Source organism: Scyliorhinus torazame, chromosome 7 (assembly GCF_047496885.1).
Source record: "Scyliorhinus torazame isolate Kashiwa2021f chromosome 7, sScyTor2.1, whole genome shotgun sequence".
Classification (NCBI taxonomy): Eukaryota; Metazoa; Chordata; class Chondrichthyes; order Carcharhiniformes; family Scyliorhinidae; genus Scyliorhinus; species Scyliorhinus torazame.
The window spans coordinates 176079983-176104739 of record NC_092713.1 but is presented as its reverse complement, the minus strand read 5'-3'; the positions used below and the strand labels follow the sequence as shown (position 1 = coordinate 176104739).

Below are 24757 nucleotides of genomic sequence, written 5' to 3'. Positions count from 1 at the left end.
CCCCTCCCCCTGGACTCCCCTCCCCCTGGACTCCCCTCCCGCTGGACTCCCCTCCCGCTGGACTCCCCTCCCGCTGGACTCCCCTCCCCCTCGACTCCCCTCCCCCTCGACTCCCCTCCCCCTCGACTCCCCTCCCCCTCGACTCCCCTCCCCCTCGACTCCCCTCCCCCTCGACTCCCCTCCCCCTCGACTCCCCTCCCCCTCGACTCCCCTCCCCCTCGACTCCCCTCCCCCTCGACTCCCCTCCCCCTCGACTCCCCTCCCCCTCGACTCCCCTCCCCCTCGACTCCCCTCCCCTCGACTCCCCTCCCCCTCGACTCCCCTCCCCCTCGACTCAACTCCCGCTGGACTCCCCTCCCGCTGGACTCCCCTCCCGCTGGACTCCCCTCCCGCTGGACTCCCCTCCCGCTGGACTCCCCTCCCCAGCGGCTCCCCTCCCCCTCTGCTCCCCTCCACCTCGGCTCCCCCCCCGCCCCCCACCCCCCACACTCGGCTCCCTCCCCCACTCGGCTCCCCCCACCCCCCCCCCCCCTTGGCTTCCCTTCCCCTCGGCTTCCCTTCCCCTCGGCTCCCCTCCCCCTCGGCTCCCCCCACCCCCCCCCCCACTTGGCTTCCCTTCCCCTCGGCTTCCCTTCCCCTCGGCTCCCCTCCCCCTCGGCTCCCCTCCCCCCTCGGCTCCCCTGCCCCCCCTCGACTCCCCTCCCCCTCGACTCCCCTCCCCCTCGACTCCCCTCCCCCTCGACTCCCCTCCTCCTCGACTCCGCTCCCCTCGACTCCCCTCCCCATCGACTCCCCTCCCCATCGACTCCCCTCCCCCTTGACTCCCCTCCCCCTTGACTCCCCTCCCCCTTGACTCCCCTCCCCCTCGACTCCCCTCCCCCTCGACTCCCCTCCCCCTCGACTCCCCTCCCCCTCGACTCCCCTCCCCCTCGACTCCCCTCCCCCTCGACTCCCCTCCCCCTCGACTCCCCTCCCCCTCGACTCCCCTCCCCCTCGACTCCCCTCCCCCTCGACTCCCCTCCCCCTCGACTCCCCTCCCCCTCGACTCCCCTCCCCCTCGACTCCCCTCCCCCTCGACTCCCCTCCCCCTCGACTCCCCTCCCCCTCGACTCCCCTCCCCCTCGACTCCCCTCCCCCTCGGCTCCCCCCCTCCCCCTCGGCTCCCCTCCCCCTCAACTCCCCTCCCCCTCAACTCCCCTCCCCCTTTACTCACCTTCTCCCCCCGAATTCCCTCCCCACCTCCTCGACTCCCTTCCCCCGACTCCCCTCCCCCTCGACTCCCCTCCCCCTCGACTCCCCTCCCCCTCGACTCCCCTCCCCCTCGACTTCCCTCCCCCTCGACTCCCCTCCCGCTCGACACCCCTCCCCCTCAACTTCCCTCCCCTCCTGCTCGACTCCCCACCCCTAATCCTCGACTCCCCTCCCCTCGACACCCCTCCCCCTCAACACCCCTCCCCCTCGACACCCCTCCCCCTCGACTCCGCTCCCCCTCGACTCCCCTCCCCCTCGGCTCCCCTCCCCCTCGGCTCCCCTCCCCCTCGGCTCCCCTCCCCCTCGGCTCCCCCCCCCCCTCCCCGGCTCTCTCCCCCCCCCCCAACTCGGCTCCCCCCCCCCCCCCCCACTCGGCTCCCCCCCCCCCCCAACTCGGCTCCCCCCCCCCCCCCCCCACTCGGCTCCCCCCCCCCCCAACTCGGCTCCCCCCCCCCAACTCGGCTCCTTGCCCCCCCCACTCGGCTCCCCCCCCCCAACTCGGCTCCCGCCCCCCCCACTCGGCTCCCCTCACCCCCCCCCCACTCGGCTCACCCCCCCCCCCCCCCAACTCGGCTCACCCCCCCCCCCCCCCAACTCGGCTCCCCTCCCCCCGCCTCCCTCCCCCCCGGCTCCGCTCCCCTCCCCCCCGGCTCCCCTCCCCCCCGGCTCCCCTCCCCCCCGGCTCCCCTCCCCCCCGGCTCCCCTCCCCCCCGGCTCCCCTCCCCCTCGGCTCCCCTCCCCATCGGCTCCCCTCCCCAGCGGCTCCCTTCCCCCTCTGCTCCCCTCCACCTCGGCTCCCCCCCCCCACTCGGCTCCCCCCACCCTTCCCCTCGGCTTCCCTTCCCCTCGGCTTCCCTTCTCCTCGGCTCCCCTCCCCCCCTCGGCTCCCCTCCCCCCCCCCCCCCCCTCGGCTCCCGTCCCCCCCCTCGGCTCCCCTCCCCCTTTACTCACCTTCCCCTAGACTCACCTGCCCCTCGACTTCCCTCCCCTCCTCCTCGACTTCCCCCCCCTCGACTCCCCTCCCCCTCGACTCCCCTCCCCCTCGGCTCCCCTCCCCCTCGGCTCCCCTCCCCCTCGGCTCCCCTCCCCCTCGGCTCCCCTCCCCCTCGGCTCCCCTCCCCCTCGGCTCCCCTCCCCCTCGACTCCCCTCCCCCTCGACTCCCCTCCCCCTCGACTCCCCTCCCCCTCGACTCCCCTCCCCCTCGACACCCTCCCCCTCGACTCCCCTCCCCCTCGACTCCCCTCCCCCTCGACACCCGCCCCCTCGACAACCCTCCCCCTTGACTCCGCTCCCCCTCGACTCCGCTCCCCCTCGGCTCCCCTCCCCCTCAGCTCCCCCCCCCGGCTCTCCCCCCCCGCCCCCCACTCGGCTCCCCCCCCCCCTCGTCTCCCCTCCCCCTCGGCCCCCTCGACTCCCCTCCCCTTCGGCTCCCCTCACCACACCCTTCGACTCCTCTGTCCCTCCCCCCATTTCCTGCCCCCCCATTTCCTGCCCCCCATTTCCTGCCCCCCATTTCCTTCCCCCCATTCCCTGTCCGCCCATTCCCTGCCCCCCCATTCCCTGCCCCCCCCAGTTCCTGCCCCCACATTCCCTGCCCCCCATTCCCTGCCCCCCCATTCCCTGCCCCCCCCATTCCCTGCCCCCCATTCCCTGCCCCCGCCATTCCCTGCCCCCGCCATTCCCTGCCCCCGCCATTCCCTGCCCCCGCCATTCCCTGCCCCCGCCATTCCCTGCCCCCGCCATTCCCTGCCCCCGCCATTCCCTGCCCCCGCCATTCCCTGCCCCCGCCATTCCCTGCCCCCGCCATTCCCTGCCCCCGCCATTCCCTGCCCCCGCCATTCCCTGCCCCCACCATTCCCGCGCCCCCCCCATTCCCTCGCCCCGCCCCCCATTCCCACGCCCCCCCCCCATTCCCTCGCCCCCCCATTCCCTCGGCCACCGTTCCCTGTCCCTTCCTGGCCCCCCATTCCCTCGCACCCTCTATTCGCTCACCCCCCCCTCTTATTCACTCGCCCCCCTCATACCCTCGGCTCCCCTCATACCCTCGGCCCCCCTCATACCCTCGGCCCCCCTCATACCCTCGGCCCCCCTCATACCCTCGGCCCCCCTCATACCCTCGGCCCCCCTCATACCCTCGGCCCCCTCATTCCCTCGGCCCCCCTCATTCCCTCGGCCCCCCTCATTCCCTCGGCCCCCCTCATTCCCTCGGCCCCCCCTCCTTTCCTCGGCCCCCCCTCCTTTCCTCGGCCCCCCCTCCTTTCCTCGGCCCCCCCCTCCTTTCCTCGGCCCCCCCCTCCTTTCCTCGGCCCCCCCCTCCTTTCCTCGGCCCCCCCTCCTTTCCTCGGCCCCCCCTCCTTTTCTCGGCCCCCCTCCTTTTCTCGGCCCCCCCTCCTTTCCTCGGCCCCCCCTCCTTTCCTCGGCCCCCCTCATTCCCTCGGCCCCCCTCATTCCCTCGGCCTCCCTCATTCCCACGGCCTCCCTCATTCCCACGGCCCCCCTCATTCCCACGGCCCCCCTCCATTCCTCAGCCCCCCCTCCTTTCCTCAGCCCCCCTCCTTTCCTCAGCTCCCCCTCCTTTCCTCAGCTCCCCCTCCTTTCCTCAGCCCACCCTCCTTTCCTCAGCCCATCCTCCTTTCCTCAGCCCATCCTCCTTTCCTCAGCCCATCCTCCTTTCCTCAGCCCCCCCCTCCTTCCTTCAGCCCCCCCGCCTTCCCTCAGCCCCCCCCTCCTTCCCTCGCCCCTACCATTCACTCGGCCACTGGTCCCTGGCCCCCCATTCCCTCGCACCCTCTATTCGCACGCCCCCCCTATTCACTCGCCCCCCCCTTCCCTCGCCCCCCCTCCTTCCCTCGCCCCCCCCTCCTTCCCTCGCCCCCCCCCTCCTTCCCTCGCCCCCCCTCCTTCCCTCGCCCCCCTCCTTCCCTCGCCCCCCCTCCTTCCCTCGCCCCCCCTCCTTCCCTCGCCCCCCCTCCTTCCCTCGCCCCCCCTCCTTCCCTCGCCCCCCCTCCTTCCCTCGCCCCCCCTCCTTCCCTCGCCCCCCCTCCTTCCCTCGCCCCCCCTCCTTCCCTCGCCCCCCCTCCTTCCCTCGCCCCCCCTCCTTCCCTCGCCCCCCCTCCTTCCCTCGCCCCCCCCTTCCCTCGCCCCCCCCGTTCCCTCGCCCCCCCCTCCTTCCCTCGCCCTCCCCTCCTTCCCTCGCCCCCCTCCTTCCCTCGCCCCCCTCCTTCCCTCGCCCCCCCCTCCTTCCCTCGCCCCCCCCTCCTTCCCTCGCCCCCCCCTCCTTCCCTCGCCCCCCCCTCCTTCCCTCGCCCCCCCTCCTTCCCTCGCCCCCCCTCCTTCCCTCGCCCCCCTCCTTCCCTCGCCCCCCCTCCTTCCCTCGCCCCCCCTCCTTCCCTCGCCCCCCTCCTTCCCTCGCCCCCCCTCCTTCCCTCGCCCCCCCTCCTTCCCTCGCCCCCCCTCCTTCCCTCGCCCCCCCTCCTTCCCTCGCCCCCCCTCCTTCCCTCGCCCCCCCTCCTTCCCTCGCCCCCCCTCCTTCCCTCGCCCCCCCTCCTTCCCTCGCCCCCCCTCCTTCCCTCGCCCCCCCTCCTTCCCTCGCCCCCCCTCCTTCCCTCGCCCCCCCTCCTTCCCTCGCCCCCCCCCTTCCCTCGCCCCCCCCTCCTTCCCTCGCCCTCCCCTCCTTCCCTCGCCCCCCTCCTTCCCTCGCCCCCCTCCTTCCCTCGCCCCCCTTCCTTCCCTCGCCCCCCTTCCTTCCCTCGCCCCCCTTCCTTCCCTCGCCCCTCTTCCTTCCCTCACCCTCCCCTCCTTCCCTCGCCCCCCCTCCTTCCCTCGCCCCCCTTCCTTCCCTCGCCCCCCCACATTCCCTCGCCCCCCCCCCACATTCCCTCGGCCCCACCCCACGATCCCTCGGCCCCCCCCCACGATCCCTCGGCCCCCCCCACGTTCCCTCGGCCCCCCCCACGTTCCCTCGGCCCCCCCCACGTTCCCTCGGCCCCCCCCACGTTCCCTCGGCCCCCCCCACGTTCCCTCGGCCCCCCCCACGTTCCCTCAGCCCACCCCCACGTTCCCTCGGCCTACCCCCACGTTCCCTCGGCCCACCCCCACATTCCCTCGGCCTACCCCCACATTCCCTCGGCCTACCCCCACATTCCCTCGGCCTACCCCCACATTCCCTCGGCCCCCCTCCCACATTCCCTCGGCCCCCCCCACGTTCCCTCGGCCCCCCCCACGTTCCCTCGGCCCACCCCCACGTTCCCTCGGCCTACCCCCACGTTCCCTCGGCCCACCCCCACATTCCCTCGGCCTACCCCCACATTCCCTCGGCCTACCCCCACATTCCCTCGGCCTACCCCCACATTCCCTCGGCCCCCCTCCCACATTCCCTCGGCCCCCCCCACGTTCCCTCGGCCCCCCCCACGTTCCCTCGGCCCCCCCCACGTTCCCTCAGCCCACCCCCACGTTCCCTCGGCCTACCCCCACATTCCCTCGGCCTACCCCCACATTCCCTCGGCCTACCCCCACATTCCCTCGGCCCCCCTCCCACATTCCCTCGGCCCCCCCCACGTTCCCTCGGCCCCCCCCACGTTCCCTCGGCCCCCCCCACGTTCCCTCGGCCCACCCCCACGTTCCCTCGGCCTACCCCCACGTTCCCTCGGCCCACCCCCACATTCCCTCGGCCTACCCCCACATTCCCTCGGCCTACCCCCACATTCCCTCGGCCTACCCCCACATTCCCTCGGCCCCCCTCCCACATTCCCTCGGCCCCCCCCCACGTTCCCTCGGCCCCCCCCACGTTCCCTCGGCCCACCCCCACGTTCCCTCGGCCTACCCCCACGTTCCCTCGGCCCACCCCCACATTCCCTCGGCCCACCCCCACATTCCCTCGGCCCACCCCCACATTCCCTCGGCCTACCCCCACATTCCCTCGGCCTACCCCCACATTCCCTCGGCCTACCCCCACATTCCCTCGGCCCCCCTCCCACATTCCCTCGGCCCCCCTCCCACATTCCCTCGGCCCCACCCATTCCCTCGCCCCCCCCCATTCCCTGGCCCCCCCTCACATTCCCTCGCCCCCCCTCACATTCCCTCGACCCCCCTCACATTCCCTCGGCCCCCCTCACATTCCCTCGGCCCCCCTCACATTCCCTCGGCCCCCCTCATTCCTTCGCCCCCCCCCTCATTCCTTCGCCCCCTCCTCCTTAATCCCCGTCACGCCTACCGTTTCCTTCTCTTCCTTACCTCTGTTCAGTCAGACCCTCGTCCCTTTGTACACCACTCAGCTCCTCATTGATTCACCTTGACTGATCACATCCAGGGATTTTAAGACTGGAGAGGGTCTGATCTCATCCAATCTGAGAATGTCCATCCTTTGTGTGTCTCAGAAGAGCGAAAGATTACGAAATCTTTTGGTTGTGAACACAGTGAGAGCTGTGTGCAGAATAACCAGCTCTGCTTTTGCTCTCTTCACCTTGTGTCTGAGCTCACCAACTTTTCTCTCTGCAGAAATGAGCTGGTATTATGGGATGGCGACTTGATAATCTCACAATCGAGTTTTTGGTGAAAGACTCCCTCAGTAAAGCAGCAAATTGTATCATCGGGAGATCGAGCATGCCACTGCTAGCCTCTCTAACAACAGATCCACTGTCATTAATCTTAACTGTTTGCCAGTGTAACTAACAACTAGTCCACTGTCATTAACCTGCACTTCTTATCACTGTAACTAGCAGCCAGTCCACTGTCATTACCCAACACTGCTTGCCACTGTAACTAGCAATCGGTCGGTTATCATTAATCCACACTGCTTACCACTGTAACTAGCAAACGGTCCATTATCATTAACCTACACTGCTGACCACTATAACTAGTAACCGGTCCACTGTCATTAACCTACACCAATTACCACATAACTAACAATTGGCCCACTGTCATTAACCTTCACTGATTACCACATAACTAACATGTGGTATTGGCATTGTAGGTCATTAACCTACACTGCTTACCAATGTAACTAAAGATTCACAACGCTTTGAGTGAAGAAATTTCTCCTCATCACAATCCTAAATAATCGGCCCCTGATCCTGAGACACTGCCTGTGTTCTAGATTCCCCGACCAATGGAAACAATCTCTCAGCGTTTACCCTATCAAACCCCTTCAAATCGTTGAATGTTTCACTGAGATCACCTCTCATTCTTTGAACTCTAGATTTACTCATCAAACGACAATCCTGCTCATCCCAGAACTCAATCTAGTGAACCTTTACTGTACCGTCCCCAGTGTAAGTATATCTTTTCTAAAATGTGGAGACCAAAACTGCGCACAGTATTCCAGATGTGATTTCACCAAAACCCTGTACAACTGGAGCAGTACTCCAATAAATAGAGAACAATACAGCACAGGAACAGGCCCTTTAACTCCCGAAGCCTGTACCGGTCATGATACCGTCCTTGGCCAAAACCCTCAGCACTTCCTAGTGCCGTATCCCTCTATACCCATCCTATCCATGTATTTGTCAAGATGCCTTTTGAACACCGTTAATATCTGCTTCCACAACCTCCTCTGGCAACGCGTTCCAGGCATCATGCCATTCTAAGTCTTTAGTATAGATTGTAAATAGCTGAAGCTTCAGCACTGATACTTGTGGCATTTCTAGAGACACAGTCGGCCACCTTGAAAAAGCCCTATTTCTGTGTATTCTTAATAATAATTGCTTCCTCTTGCTTCCTGTCTATTAACTAATTCTCGAAGCAAACTCCATGAGCCATTATCTTGAGCATTAATCTTTTGTGCACCATCTTATCAAATGCGTTTTGGAAATCCAGTTATATTATATCTGCTAGTTCCCCTTTATCTACCCTGCTAGTTACATCCACAAATAGCTCTAAGAAGTTTGTTAAACAGGATTTCCCTTTCGTAAAGCCATGTTGACTTGTTCTAATCATACTATACTTTGTTAAGTGCATTGTTAAGATTTCCTTAATGATAGATTCCAGTATTTTCCCAACAACTGATGTTAGGCTAACTGGCCTGTCGTTCCCTGTTTTCTCTCTCCCTCCTTTTAAATTTGCCAACTTTCAGTCTCATGGGACCTTTCCCGAATTTTGGAAAATCATAGCCAGCATATCCGTTATCTCTGCAGCCAGAAATTCTCTCACGTTTGCTCACCCAGTGTTGGAGTGAAAATCTGGGCCAAAATATTTGTCCAGTGCCTCTGGCATTTCCTCATTCCCCATGGTAATCTTTCCTATCTCTGATTCTAAGGCATCAATATTAACTTAATAAAAATGGAAAATACTGGAAAATTGCAGCATTTGTGGAGTGGAAAACCAAGTTAACGTTTTGCATCTATATGGCTCTGTTTCAGGAGCTCTTCAGCTTCTTTACATCTGAAGAAGGGCCATTCAGGCTCGAAATTTTAAATTCATTAACTCTGCCAGACCTGCTGAGATTTCCAACATTTTCTGTTTTTATTTCAGGTTTCCAGTGTTGCTAACTTTTGGTTGGCTCTTAATTCGTAATTTGCTGTTTGTTTAACCTTAGCTCTAGAGTCGCCAGGTATCTTTATGATACCGCCACGAGGTTCAAGTTCAAGTAATGATCAATAACTCAACACACCAATTAGTAAACTTCAAATCAAAACACATTTATTATACACAGTAAATCACTACTCATGCATAAACTCTACTTTCTAGACTATTTCTATCACTAAAAGGCCTATACTTAGCTTCGGGATTGGCCCACCAGGTCAGGGGAACAAATGGCCTTTCGTTCAGGTCCCGAGTCTGCAGGATTCAAAAGCTGGTATGGACTTGTAGCTAGGAGCGCCTATCTCGTAGCGAGCGTTGACTTGAGACTTACTTGGTTGGCGTGGCCGCTGGACAGTTCAGACTCACGGATTGATTCAAGTTGCTGAGTGACCCTGCCAGGAAGGACAATTTGAACTTGGGGACTCTACTTTATAGTCCCCAGGAGCTTCCCGCCCTTCGGGGCGGACCCCGTACCTGGTTCTAAGTGATTGGACTGCGTTCCGATCACTTGGGTCGATTTCTCCAATACTGGAGTTGTTCCCTGATCGCTGGGCGGTCCCTGAGTGTCCGTTGGCCTTCCTTTGTCTTGGTTCCTGCTGGCGCCGAGGAGTCCGGCTTGGCCTTATTCACCGTAAGTGTTTCAATTGTGCCCGGGGATCGCTCATTAATATGCAGATGGCTGCTGATTTCAGTGCTGCCTGGGCTTTTGCAAGTTCTTATACACAGGATTTCTGCACTTGCTGGTTTTTGCCTGTGTTGGCTGAATTTCCCTGCAGCCTTTGTGGATCTCCATTTTAAGTCGGGAAGTGGCCAACCCAGGTGGCTACACCAGCATCTGCAGTAGTTTGCTTTTCTACTAATATTTACTTTAACTATTCTCTTCCTTTTTATATATTTCCAAATCCTCTTCCAATCTTTTTTGAGCAACCAAATTATGTTATGACACCCTGAGCAAGTACCTGGTTAATTCCAGCCCCGCTCTCCTGGAGTCACAACACAAGCGAATTAACCAATAATTCTTATAAAAATTCCTGAAGACTTTGGCCCTTAAACGAGTGACAAAGCATCTGCAATGACGTTCTCCTGTCCTGGAATATGTACAATCTTAACATTGAACTGTTAGGATAATCAACTCCAACAAAATAATCTTGCATTTCTGGTTTTAAAGTTCTCGGTAAATGCAAGTGGATTATGGTCTGGAAAAGTCCTGAGGGGCCAGCACCAGTCCATCCTTTAACATGGATGTCAATCTCCCAAACTCTACTTGGAGTTCTGTGGACCGCAACAGTCTTGCCTGTTCCTGCAACATGTCCAACATGCATTTTATTTCATTACAGTAGTTAGATACTATAAAAGGTCTAACTGAGCCAATCTCTGTGGTTTTAGTCAAGACAGGTGTGGCTTTATGGGTTCAAAGTTTCTTATGTCCACACTATGAGTAGCTAATATTGTGTGCAATTTTGGTCTCCTTATCTGTGGAAAGATGTTCTTGCTCTGGAGGGAGTGCAGCAAACGTTTACCAGACTAATTCCTGGGATGGCAGGACTTTACAGGTCCACAGATCACTGAAAGGGGCTACACAGGTGGAGAAGGTAGTCAAGAAGGCATACGGCATGCTTGCCTTCATTGGCCGGGGCATTGAGTATAAGAATTGGCAAGTCATGTTGCAGCTGTATAGAACCTTAGTTAGGCCACACTTGGAGTATAGTGTTCAATTCTGGTCGCCACACTACCAGAAGGATGTGGAGGCTTTAGAGAGGGTGCAGAAGAGATTTACCAGAATGTTGCCTGGTATGGAGGGCATAAGCTATGAGGAGCGATTGAATAAACTCGGTTTGTTCTCACTGGAACGAAGGAGGTTGAGGGGCGACCTGATAGAGGTATACAAAATTATGAGGGGCATAGACAGAGTGGATAGTCAGAGGCTTTTCCCCAGGGTAGAGGGGTCAATTACTAGGGGGCATAGGTTTAAGGTGAGAGGGGCAAAGTTTAGAGTAGATGTACGAGGCAAGTTTTTTACGCAGAGGGTAGTGGGTGCCTGGAACTCACTACCGGAGGAGGTAGTGGAGGCAGGGACGATAGGGACATTTAAGGGGCATCTTGACAAATATATGAATAGGATGGGAATAGAAGGATACGGACCCAGGAAGTGTAGAAGATTGTAGTTTAGTCGGGCAGTATGGTCGGCACGGGCTTGGAGGGCCGAAGGGCCTGTTCCTGTGCTGTACATTTCTTTGTTCTTTGTTTTTGTTCTTTTGATTTATGAGGAGAGATTGAATCGGTTAGCATTGTATTCGCTGGAGTTCAGAAGAATGAGGGGTGATCGCATAGAAACCTATCACATTCCAATAGGACTAAACAGGTTAGATGCAGGAAGAATGTTCCCAATAGTGGTGTTCCCAGAACCAGAGGCGACAGTCTGAGGATATGGGTAGAACATTAGAAGAGATGAGGAGAAATCTCTTCACCCAGAGTGTGGTCGTCCTGTGGAATTCATTACCACAGGAAATAGTTGAAGCCAAAACATTATATTTTCTCTCTTGTATCGCAGCCAGTCTTTTCTGACTGTCCAATGAATATTTTTCCAAATTGCATGGATCTTCTATATTCAGACTATAAGCAGTATTGTCAATGATGAGGGAACTATTTGGTTCATTTGTTGAGTGTTTGTTGTTGCTGATTTTCTTTCCCCATTGAGGTTTCCTCACCAGGGAGTTCCCTTTCGATATTCAACCCCTTTTCCCCGAGAGGGTCTCAGTCTTCAATAAACACTCTTCACCATCTCCAGCTTTACATTCTCTCTTTTCCTACACGTGGCTTCAGAAAGTGCAGCTGAGGGTTAAATCCGCTGAGTTGGGTGACTTTATACGCACCATTCTTTGTGTGACAACTTTTACCACCTCATCGGAGTTTCCATAATCACAGCCCTTATCTCTATTTGGTAATGCGGACTGAAGCAATTTGTACTTTCCAGATTTCAATTGTTCAACCAATTCACATGCATCCAAAATAACCCTTTTTGCCATGTCATAATTCTTAGACTCCCTCTCTGACAGGAAAAAGCAAACTTCATGTGCCCGTCCCGTCAGTTTACTCTGCAAGGACAATGTCCACTTTTCTCTTGGTCACTACAGTTGAGTTGCTTTTTTCTCAAAAGCCCTAAAAAAAGAGTTTCAAGCTCCTTCCCTCAAATTTATCTCCACGTCCTGAGCTCCAGCCGGTACTTCCATTTCTAATGCACCAACCAATATGCCTTTGCAAAGCTCTTCTAAATAAACAAAAGATAAGTTTTCCACCTTAAGAAAACTCAGGGCCATCCTGTTATGTCACTACAAACCTGGTCTGGTCCCAAGTCCCCAGTTTATGCTACGACCAGGTCAATTCGAGCCATGCTCGTCCCGGAGTCACAACACAACACAATTAACCAATAATTCTTATAAAATAGGGCAGATTAGGTGAGGTTACAGGGATAGGGCGGGGGAGTGGGCTAAGGGATGGAGCCCTATCAGAGGGCTGATACAGACTCAATGGGCTGAACGGCCTCCTTCTGCATTCTCCTTTTACACTGTTGGGATTCAATGTTTCATGTTAACATTTCTGAAGTATTTGGCCCTTAGCTGCCCAGTAATTACAGTCACCAGGTTTGTAAGTTGAAACACAATTCAGGAATTTACAGGGAACAAACAGGAAGGACCCTTACACTGGCTAGTTTATTCTATTTTTTCCTTTTTATCAGCTTTGTGGGTAAACTTTGCTGGCTTCAAAACCCAATTCGCAAATTTGCAACATGATAAGTTTCTTCTTTTAACTTCCCTTTAATCTCACAGAATCTTTACAGGTAGAAGGAGGCTATTCAGCCCATCGAGTCTGCACTGGCTCTCTGAAAGAGTATTCCACCTAATCCCAGCACCCTGCCTTATCCCTGTTACATTGCATATTCTTTCTTTTCAGATAGCAATCTAATTCCCTCTGGAAAACCTCGATCAAACCTGCCTCCACCACCCTCTCAGTTCCAGTATCCAACCACCCTTTGGCTGAAAAATGTTTTCCCTCATATCACTTTTACTCTTAGAACAAAGCACTAGGAAAAGTACAGCACAGGAACAGGCCTTTCGGCCCTCCAAGCCTGTGCCAACCATGTTGCTGTCTAACTTAAACCTTCTATACTTCTGGGATCCGTATCCCTCTATGCCCACCCTATTCATGGCACCCTTTAAACGTCACTATCGTACTTACTAGCACCAGCTCCTCCGGCAGCGAGTTCCAGGCACCCATTACCTTCTGTGTAAAAAAAAAAAAAAAAAAAAAAACCTCACACATCTCTAAACTTTGCCCCTCGTACCTTAAACCTATATCCCGTGGTAATTGACTCTTCCACCCTGGGAAAAAGCCTCTGACTATCCACTCTGTCCATGTCCCTCACAATTTTGTAGACTGCTATCAGGTCGCCCCTCAACCTCTGCCATTCCAGTGAGAACAAACTGAGTTTATCCAACCTCTCCTCATTGCTAATGCCCTCCATACCAGGCAACATTCTGGTAAAGTTATTCTGTCCTTCGCCAAAACCTTTTTAAAAAATTATTCGTTCATGGGATATGGGTGTCGTTGGCTGGGTCAGCATTTATTGCCCATTCCTGAGGGCATTTAAAAGTCAACCTCATTGCTGTGGGTCTGGAGTCACATGTAGGCCAGACAAGGTAAGGATGACAGGTTTCCTTCCCGAAAGGACATTAGTGAGCCAGATTGTTGTTTTTTTTAATGACCATCAACAATGGTTTCACAGTCACCTTTTAGACTTTTAGTTCCAGATTTTGTTTATTGAATTCAAATTTCACCATCTGTCATGGCGGGATTCGAACCAAGATTCCCAGAGCAGGACACTGGATCTCTGGATTACTAGTCGAGTGACAGTACCACCACACCACTGCCTCCACATCCTTCTGGTATTTTGGCGACCAGAATTGAACACTATATTCCAAGTGTGGCCTATATTCCAAGGTTCTATACAACTGCAGCATGCTGTATGCCTCTTGACTACTGTTTAGCACAGGGCTAAATCGCTGGCTTTGAAAGCAAACCAAGGCAGGCCAGCAGCACGGTTCGATTCCCGTAACAGCCTCCCCGAACAGGTGCCAGAATGTGGCTACTAGGGGCTTTTCACAGTAACTTCATTTGAAGCCTACTTGTAGCAATAAGCGATTTTCATTTTATTTCATTCATTTCTCCACCTGCTTTGCCACTTTCAATGACCTGTGGACCTGTACACCCAGATCCCTCTGCCTATCAATACTCCTAAGGGTTCTGCCATTTACTATTTATTTCCCACCTGTATTAAATGCATTCCCTCGCATTTATCTAGATTATACTCCATCTGCCATCTCTCCGCCCAAGTGTCCAACCGATCTTTATCCTGCTGTATCCTCTGACAGTCCTCATCGCTATCCGCAATTCCACCAACCTTTGTGTTGTCTGCAAACTTACTAATCAGACCAGTTACATTTTCCTCCAAATCATTTATACATACGACAAACAGCAAAAATCCAAGCACTGATCCCTGAGGAACACCACTAGTCACAGCCCTCCATTCAGAAAAGCACCCTTCTACCCTTTGCCTTCTGTGACCGAGCTAGTTCTGTATCCATCGTTCCAGCTCACCTCTGATCCCGTGTGACTTCACCTTCTGTACCAGTCTGCCATGAGGGACCTTGTCAAAGGCCTTATTGAAGTCCATATAGACAACATCCATTGTCCTACCCTCATCAATCATTTTTGCAACTTCCTCGAGAAACTTGCGTTAGTGAGACACGACCTCCCCTTCACAGAACCGTGCTGCCTCTCGCTAATACGTCCACTTGCTTCCAAATGGGAGTAAGTCCTGTCTCGAAGAATCATCTCCAATAATTTCTCTACCACTGATGTAAGGCTCACCTGCCTGTAATTTCCTGGATTATCCTTGCTACTCTGCTTGTATTATTTTGAATCTCTGCCCTCTAGTTATGTTTTTGAAAGGGAGGTTTTTCAATATTTGCCGCTCAGGATCTTGACCTATCAAGTCCTATCAGACCTATCAAGTCTCCTCTCAGCCGCCTTTACTCCATGGAAAACAGTCCCAACCTCTCCTATCTATCCTCATAGCTACAGTTGTCAATCCCTGCAATCATCAAAGAACAAAGAAAAATTACAGCACAGGGGCCCTCCAAGCCTGCGATGATCCAGATTCTATATCTAAAACTGTTGCCTATTTTCTAAGGATCAGTATCCCTCTGCTCCCTGCCCATTCATGTATCTATCTAGATACATCTTAAATGACGCTATCGTGCCCGCCTCTACCACCTTCGCCGGCAATGCGTTCCAGGCACCCACCACCCTCTGCGTAAAGAACTTTCCACGTATATCTCCCTGAAACTTTTCCCCTCTCACCTTGAACTCGTGACCCCTAGTAATTGAGTCCCCCACTCTGGGGGAAAAAGCTTCTTGCAATCCCAATTCTTGCAATAATCTTGCAATATAGACATTTGTAGACCTCAATGAGGTCTCCCCTCAACCTCCGTCTTTCTAATGAAAATATTCCTAATCTACTCAACCTCTCTTCATAGCTAGCACCCTCCATACCAAGCAACATCCTGGTGAACCTCCTCTGCACCCTCTCCAAAGCATCCACATCCTTTTGGTAATGTGGCGACCAGAACTGTACGCAGTATTCCAAATGTGGCCGAACCAAAGTCTTATACAACTGTAACATGGCCTGCCAACTCTTGTACTCAGTACCCCTTCCGATGAAGGAAAGCATGCCGTATGCCTTCTTGACCACTCTATCGACCTGCGCAGCCACCTTCAGGGTACAATGGACCTGAACACCCAGATATCTCCGTACATCACCCTGGACTCCATGAGACTTCACTTTCTCCATCAGCCTACCATGGGGAACCTTATCAAATGCCTTACTGAAGTCCATGTATATGACATCTACAGCCCTTCCCTCATCAATCAACTTTGTCACTTCCTCAAAGAATTCTATTAAGTTGGTAAGACATGACCTTCCCTGCACAAAACCATGATGCCTATCACTGATAAGCCCATTTTCTTCCAAATGGGAATAGATCCTATCCCTCAGAACCTTCTCCAGCAGCTTCCCTACCACTGACATCAGGCTCACCGGTCTATAATTACCTGGATTATCCCTGCTACCCTTCGTAAACAAGGAGACAACATTAGCAATTCTCCAGTCCTCCGGTACCTCACCCGTGTTCAAGGATGCTGCAAAGATATCTGTTAAGGCCCCAGCTATTTCCTCTCTCACTTCCCTCAGTAACCTGGGATAGATCCCATCCGGACCTGGGGACTTGTCCACCTTAATGCCTTTTAGAATACCCAACACATCCTCCCTCCTTATGCCGACTTGACCTAGAGTAATCAAACATCTACCCCTAACCTCAACATCCATTATGTCCCTCTCCTCGGTGAATACCGATGCAAAGTACTCGTTAAGAATCTCACCCATTTTCTCTGACTCCAAGCATAACTTTCCTCCTTTGTCCTTGAGTGAGCCAACCCTTTCTCTAGTTACCCTCTTGCTCCTTGTATATGAATAAAAGGCTTTGGGATTTTCCTTAACCCTGTTTTCTAAAGATATTTCATGACCCCTTTTAGCCCTCTTGATTCCTCGTTTCAGATTGGTCCTACATTCCCGATATTCTTCCAAAGCTTTGTCTGTCTTCGGTCGCCTAGACCTTATGTATGCTTCCTTTTTCCTCTTAGCTAGTCTCACAATTTCACCTGTCATCCATGGTTCCCTAATCTTGCCATTTCTATCCCTCATTTTCACAGGGACATGTCTGTCCTGCACTCTAATCAACCTCTCTTTAAAAGCCTCCCACATATCAAATGTGGATTTACCTTCAAACAGCTGCTCCCAATCCACATTCCCCAGCTCCTGCCGAATTTTGGTACAGTTGGCCTTCCCACAATTTAGCACTCTTCCTTTAGGACCACTCTCGTCTTTGAGTATTCTAAAACTTATGGAATTGTGATCACTATTCCCAAAATAATCCCCTACTGAAACTTCAACCACCTGGCCGGGCTCATTCCCCAACACCAGGTCTAGTATGGCCCCTTCCCAAGATGGACTATTTACATACTGCTCTAGAAAACCCTCCTGGATGCTCCTTACAAATTCTGCTCCATCTAGACCTCTAACACTAAGTGTATCCCAGTCAATGTTGGGAAAATTAACCGCCTATCTCCTCCCCTTACAATTGAATGCCCTATGACCATAGCCCTTCCACTCTTTTTCCCGCCCTTCTGTACAGCAGTGCCAGCCACGGTGCCATGAACCTGGCTACTGCTGTCTTCCCCTGGTGAGCCATCTTCCCGAACAGTATCCAAAACGATATACCTGTTTTGGAGGGAGATGAACGCAGGGGACACCTGCACTGCCTTCCTGCTTTTTCTCTGCCTTTTGGTCACCCATTCCCTTTCTCCCTCAGCAATCCTGATCTGCGGTGTGACCAATTCGCTAAACGTGCTATCCACGACCTCCTCAGCATCGGGGATGCTCCAAACTGAGTCCATCCGCAGCTCCAGAGCCGTCATGCAGTCTAACAAGAGCTGCAGCTGGACACACTTCCTGCACGTGAAGGAGTCCGGGACATCAGCCACGTCCCTGAGCTCCCACATTGAGCAAGAGGAGCATAACACGGGTCTGAGATCTCCTGCCATTTTTAATCTGAAGCTTAACTTAGTCCAACTATAATATCAAATAATAGATAAATGAAAAAGGAAAAAAAAAGAAAAATTGTTACCAATCACACAATAAAAAGAAATAGAAATAGAAAAACCTTACCTAATCAACACACCACAGTCTTTTTTTTTGGTTAGAGGAGGAGGGCGGGTGGGAAACAGTACACATGTAGTGTCTCGGGTTCAGCCGCTGCACAAATGAGACATCCCTGACCCGTGCACTCACCTTCCCAGAGCGCAATTCAACCGCTCCCACTCAGCTCCTCCCTCTCACTGCTCCTGTAAGGTACGTTTTTAAAAAGGGAAACTTACCTTCCCGACAGCCCCCTGGTTACTGCTCTCGCTGCTACCGTTGAACAAACGTCCTTATGAGTCTGCTCTGTATTCTCTCATTCGTAAAGTATGGTGCCCAGAATTGGCTGCAGTCTCCAGATGAGGCCTAACTAGTGTCTTATACAAGTTTAACATGACCTCCTTACCCCTGTACTCAATGCCTCTATAAATAAAACCGAGGATACCATATGCTTTATTAACTGCTCTCAAGATATGTTGTCATCTTCAATGAATTATGGACATTGACATTGACGTCCCTCTGTTCCTGCACCTCCTTTCAAGTTTCTCCATTATTTTATTATCTCCATATTCTTCTTGCTAAAATGAACCGCCTCACACTGCACTACATTGAATCTCACTTGCCACTTGTCTGCCCAATCTACCAATCCGTGTTGTACCCTTGTCCATGTTATAGCTGTGTCTGGGAACTGGATGCTCTCTACTAATGGAAAACAGAACAAAGAATACAGAAAAGTACAGCACAGGAACAGGCCCTTTGGTCCTCCAAGCCTATGTCGATCATGATGCCCTAACTAAAAAAAACCTTCTGCCCTCACTCGGTCCGTATCCCTCTATTTCCTCCCTATTCATGTATCCATCCAGATGCCCCTTAAATGTTGCTAATGTGCCTACTTCTACCATATCCTCTGGCAGCGTGTTCCAGGCACCCCCACTCTCTGCATGAAAAACTTACCCCTTGCATCTCCCTTAAACTTTCCCCCTCTCACCTTGAACCTGTGACCCATTGTAATTGACACTTCCATCCTGGGAAAAAGCCTCTGACTGTCAACTCTGTCTATGCCTGTCATAATTTTGTAGACCTCTATCAGGTCTCCCCCTCAGCCTCCGTCTTTCCAGTGAAAACAATCCTAGTTTATTCAACCTCTCCTCATAGCCAACATCCTCGAGACCAGGCAACATCCTGGTGTACCTTCTTTGCACTCTCTCCAAAGCTTCCACGTCCTTCTGATAATGTGGTGACCAGAACTGCACGCAATACTCCAAATGCGGCCTAACCAAGGTTTTATAAAGCTGCCACATGATTTCCCAACTCTTGTACTCAATGCTCCGGCTGATGAGTGCAAGCATGCCATATGCCTTATTAATCACCTTGGCCACCTGTGCTGCCACTTTTAGGAACCTGCACGCCCAGGTCCCTCTGTATGTTAATGTTCCTAAGGGTTCTGCCATTTACAGTATAATTCATATCTAGATTTGATCTCCAAAATGCATCACCTCGCATTTGTCCAGATTAAACTCCATCTGCCACTTCTGTGCTCAAGTCTCCAACCTATCTATATTCTGTTGTATCCTCTGACAATCCTCCGCACTATCAGCAACTCTGCCAATCTTTGTGTTATCCGTAAACTTACTAATCAGACCACCCACATTTTCCGCCAGATCATTTTTATATGCTGCAAACAACAGAGGTCCCAGCACTGATCTCTGCGGAACACCACTGGCTACAGATCTCTCTTCAGAAAACACCCTTCCACCATCTTCTATAACCAAGCCAGTTTTGTATCCATCTCGCCTGCCCACTCCGAATCCCATGTAATTTTAGTTTTTGTATCAGTCTGCCATGTGGGACCTTGTCAAATGCCTGAATAAAGTGAAGGATGATAATTGTGTGGATGTGAATGTGATCCCAGAGTCTGATTTAGGACCGACTTGTACCTCTATCTCCCACACAAAGGCAGATATCCTGTTGTCTATCTGTGCTCAGGTCTGTTTCAGTCTTTTATGTTTCAATCAGGCTCATTGTCTAAGGCTTCGCTTTGCTTTGCTCCCACTTGCCTTGCTCTTACTCGGGTGTGCCCAGCAAGTGACCAGGATGAGAAACATCACCATTGTGACTCAGATACACCTCACCAGCGTTTCCACGGATAATTTCCAACCCAAAGGATCAGAAATGGTTACAATTTTGTACTTTTCTGTACATTTAATATATAAATATTGGGATGTATATTTTAATCACAGACTCTGTAACGTTCAAGTTTGTCATCTGCTCGGAGAACGATTATCTCGTCGCGGTAGAGCCTGTATGTTGCCAATAAAAAACTAACCCTTTTAAGAGGATCAGTACTGAGGGAGAGCTGTCAGAGGATCAGTACTGAGGGAGCGCTGTCAGAGGATCAGTACTGAGGGAGCGCTGTCAGAGGATCAGTACTGAGGGAACGCTGTCAGAGAATCAGTACTGAGGGAGCGCTGTCAGATGATCAGTACTGAGGGAGCACTGTCAGAGGATCAGTACTGAGGAAGCGCTGTCAGAGGATCAGTACTGAGGGAGCGCTGTCAGAGGTTCAGTACTGAGGGAGCGCTGTCAGAGAATCAGTACTGAGGGAGCACTGTCAGAGGATCAGTACTGAGGGAGCACTGTCAGAGGGTCAGTACTGAGGGAATGCTGCACTGTGAGAGGGTCAGTTCTGCGGGAGTGCTGCGCTGTCAGAGGATCAGCACAGGGAGCGCTGTCAGATGATCAGTACTGAGGGAGCACTGTCAGAGGTTCAGTACTGAGGGAGCGCTGTCAGAGGTTCAGTACTGAGGGAGCGCTGTCAGAGGTTCAGTACTGAGGGAGCGCTGTCAGAGGATCAGTACTGAGGGAGCGCTGTCAGAGAATCAGTACTGAGGGAGCGCTGTCAGATGATCAGTACTGAGGGAGCACTGTCAGAGGATCAGTACTGAGGGAGCGCTGTCAGAGGTTCAGTACTGAGGGAGCGCTATCAGAGGATCAGTACTGAGGGAGCGCTGTCAGAGAATCAGTACTGAGGGAGCACTGTCAGAGGATCAGTACTGAGGGAGCACTGTCAGAGGATCAGTACTGAGGGAGCGCTGTCAGAGAATCAGTACTGAGGGAGCACTATCAGAGGGTCAGTACTGAGGGAGCACTGTCAGAGGGTCAGTACTGAGGGAATGCTGCACTGTGAGAGGGTCAGTTCTGCGGGAGTGCTGCGCTGTCGGAGGATCAGCACTGAGGGAGCGCTGTCAGATGATCAGTACTGAGGGAGCACTGTCAGAGGTTCAGTACTGAGGGAGCGCTGTCAGAGGATCAGTACTGAGGGAGCGCTGTCAGAGAATCAGTACTGAGGGAGCGCTGTCAGATGATCAGTACTGAGGGAGCGCTGTCAGATGATCAGTACTGAGGGAGCGCTGTCAGAGGATCAGTACTGAGGGAGCGCTGTCAGAGAATCAGTACTAAGGGAGCACTGTCAGAGAATCAGTACTGAGGGAGCACTATCAGAGGGTCAGTACTGAGGGAGCACTGTCAGAGGGTCAGTACTGAGGGAATGCTGCACTGTGAGAGGGTCAGTTCTGCGGGAGTGCTGCGCTGTCGGAGGATCAGCACTGAGGGAGCGCTGTCAGATGATCAGTACTGAGGGAGCACTGTCAGAGGTTCAGTACTGAGGGAGCGCTGTCAGAGGATCAGTACTGAGGGAGCGCTGTCAGAGAATCAGTACTGAGGGAGCGCTGTCAGATGATCAGTACTGAGGGAGCGCTGTCAGATGATCAGTACTGAGGGAGCGCTGTCAGAGGATCAGTACTGAGGGAGCGCTGTCAGAGAATCAGTACTAAGGGAGCGCTGTCAGAGGATCAGTACTGAGGGAGCGCTGTCAGAGGGTCAGTACTGAGGGAGCGCTGTCAGAGGGTCAGTACTGAGGGAGCGCTGTCAGAGGTTCAGTACTGAGGGAGCGCTGTCAGAGGATCAGTACTGAGGGAGCGCTGTCAGAGAATCAGTACTGAGGGAGCACTGTCAGAGGATCAGTACTGAGGGAGCGCTGTCAGAGGGTCAGTACTGAGGGAATGCTGCACTGTGAGAGGGTCAGTTCTGCGGGAGTGCTGCGCTGTCGGAGGATCAGCACTGAGGGAGCGCTGTCAGATGATCAGTACTGAGGGAGCACTGTCAGAGGTTCAGTACTGAGGGAGCGCTGTCAGAGGGTCAGTACTGAGGGAATGCTGCACTGTGAGAGGGTCAGTACTGAGGGAATGCTGCACTGTCAGAAAGTCAGTGCTGAGGGAGTGCTGCACTGTCAGAGGTTCAGTACTGAGGGAGCACTGTCAGAGGTTCAGTACTGAGGGAGCGTGTCAGAGAATCAGTACTGAGGGAGTGCTGCACTGTCTGAGGATCAGTACTGAGGGAGCGCTGTCAGAGGATTAGTACTGAGGGAGCGTGTCAGAGAATCAGTACTGAGGGAGCACTGTCAGAGGATCAGTACTGAGGGAGTGCTGCACTGTCTGAGGATCAGTACTGAGGGAGCGCTGCACTGTCGGAGGACCAACACTGAGGGAGCGCTGCACTGCCGGAGGGTCAGTATTGTAGGAGCACTGCACTAATGGAAGTGCTATTCCTCAGATGAGATGTTAAACTGAGTGTGAGAACTGTGTGGCAGAAGATAATATAACAGCGCCAAGACAACATTTGAAGAGCTGAAGTGCCCTAATCAGCGTTCCTGCTACTACCACCCTCACTGAGATGGGTTATCCAGTTGTGGTCTAGCTCTTTGAAGGTGCCTGTCTACAAATTGCCTGCTGCATTTTACATTCACTCTTCCTCCTGCCATTGACCTGGAAGCTTCTTGTGAATGCTCACTCGCCTCACATGGTATGCCCATACACCGTTCTCCCCATTGCATCTGTAATACTGTGACGGTATGTTCATGTTTACCATGCTGTTTTTAATCTTAATACTTTGTAATTGGCTCATACCAAATGGCTCATACCAAAATGTATATTTTTTTAAAACAAGGTGAAAAGTAAAACCAGCAACAAATTATTTTGAGCAGTAAACATTGCCGGATTGATCAATTATTCAAGATTTATCACAAACCAATGTCATTACATGATGATCCAGGTTTCTTACCAAACCTCCAAGTAATGTTTATGCAGGAAATTGATGAAATAGATGAAAAATAACATGAAATGTACAGGTTTGTTGATTCGGAATCAAATATTAAGTTCGAATTAAATTTCTATGAATGTAAATTGAGCGTGGTATGTTACACTATCGTAGAATATGGATTAATGAAGTTTAAAGGCTGTAAATGTAATAGAGATGGGTAAAGATTATTGGGGATTACACATAGAACAAAGAAATGTACAGCACAGGAACAGGCCCTTCGGCCCTCCAAGCCCGTGCCAACCATGCTGCCCGACTAAACTACAATCTTCTACACTTCCTGGGTCCATATCCCTCTATTTCCATCCTATTCATGTATTTGTCAAGATGCCCCTTAAATGTCACTATCGTCCCTGCTTCCACCACCTCCTCCGGTAGCGAGTTCCAGGCACCCACTACCCTCTGCGGAAAAAAACTTGCCTCGTACATCTACTCTAAACCTTGACCCTCTCACCTTAAACCTATGCCCCCTAGTAATTGACCCCTCTACCCTGGGGAAAAGCCTCTGACTATCCACTCTGTCTATGCCCCTCATAATTTTGTAGACCTTTATCAGGTCGCCCCTCAACCTCCTTCGTTCCAGTGAGAACAAACCGAGTTTATTCAACCGCTCCTCATAGCTAATGCCCTCCATACCAGGCAACATTCTGGTAAATCTCTTCTGCACCCTCTCTGAAGCCTCCACATCCTTCTGGTAGTGTGGCGACCAGAATTGAACACTATACTCCAAGTGTGGCCTAACTAAGGTTCTATACAGCTGCAACATGACTTGCCAATTCTTATAATCAATGCCCCGGCCAATGAAGGCAAGCATGCCGTATGCCTTCTTGACTACCTTCTCTACCTGTGTTGCCCCTTTCCGTGACCTGTGGACCTGTACTCCTAGATCTCTTTGACTTTCAATACTCTTGAGGGTTCTACCATTCACTGTATATTCCCTACCTGCATTAGACCTTCCAAAATGCATTACCTCACATTTGTCCGGATTAAACTCCATCTGCCACCTCTCCGCCCAAGTCTCCAAACAATCTAAATCCTGCTGTATCTTCTGACAGTCCTCATCGCTATCCGCACTTCCACCAACCTTTGTGTCGTCTGCAAACTTACTAATCAGACCAGTTACATTTTCCTCCAAATCATTTATATATACTACAAACAGCAAAGGTCCCAGCACTGATCCCTGTGGACCACTGGTCACAGCCCTCCAATTAGAAAAGCATCCTTCCATTGCTACTCTCTGCCTTCTATGACCTAGCCAGTTCTGTATCCCCCTTGCCAGCTCACCCCTGATCCCGTGTGACTTCACCTTTTGTACTAGTCTACCATGAGGGACCTTGTCAAAGGCCTTACTAAAGTCCATATAGTATGTAGTATATGAAGGTATCTGGGCTGTGACATTAACACAGGTGCTGGCATTGCACACGAACAGCCAGTGTAGCTGTGATATCACCAACTGACGACTCCTGCAGAAGGGCTGTTGGAATAGGATCAGAGTCCTCAAACGTTCCTCATACGACAAGCTCTTCATTCCAGGGTTCATTCTTGTGAACCTCCTCTGGACCCTTTCCAAGGCCAGCACATCCTTCCTTAGATATGGGGCCCAAAACTGCTCACAATACTCCAAATGGGGTCTGACCAGAGCCTTATACAGCCTCAGAAGTACATCCCTGGTCTTGTATTCTAGCCCTCTCGACATGAATGCTAACATTGCATTTGCCTTCTCAACTGCCGACTGAACCTGCACATTAACCTTAAGAGAATCGTGAACAAGGACTCCCAAGTCCCTTTGTGCTTCTGCTTTCCGAAGCATTTCCCCATTTGGAAAATAGTCTGCCTAGATTCCTCCTTCCAAAGTGCATAACCTCACACTTTTCCACATTGTATTTCATTTGCCACTTCATTGCCCACTCTCCTAGCTTGTCCAAGTCCTTCTGCAGCCCCTTTGCTTCTTCAATACTACCTGTCCCTCTACAGACCTTTGTATCATCTGCAAACTTAGCAACAGTGCCTTCAGTACCTTC

The 24757-nt window shown here is 53.2% G+C and overlaps 1 protein-coding gene across 1 annotated transcript in view; it reads left to right on the top strand.

Annotated features, from left to right (window-relative positions):
- Window positions 1-22822, top strand: part of LOC140427371 (G protein-coupled receptor kinase 6-like) — a 256903-nt gene extending 234081 nt beyond the window's left edge. Inside the window, exon 15 of the mRNA XM_072512918.1 lies at window positions 19599-22822. Coding sequence (XP_072369019.1) covers window positions 19599-19907 — 309 coding nt within the window. The 3' untranslated portion in view covers window positions 19908-22822. The remainder of the gene's footprint in view (window positions 1-19598) is intronic.
- Window positions 22823-24757: the final 1935 nt, after the last annotated feature.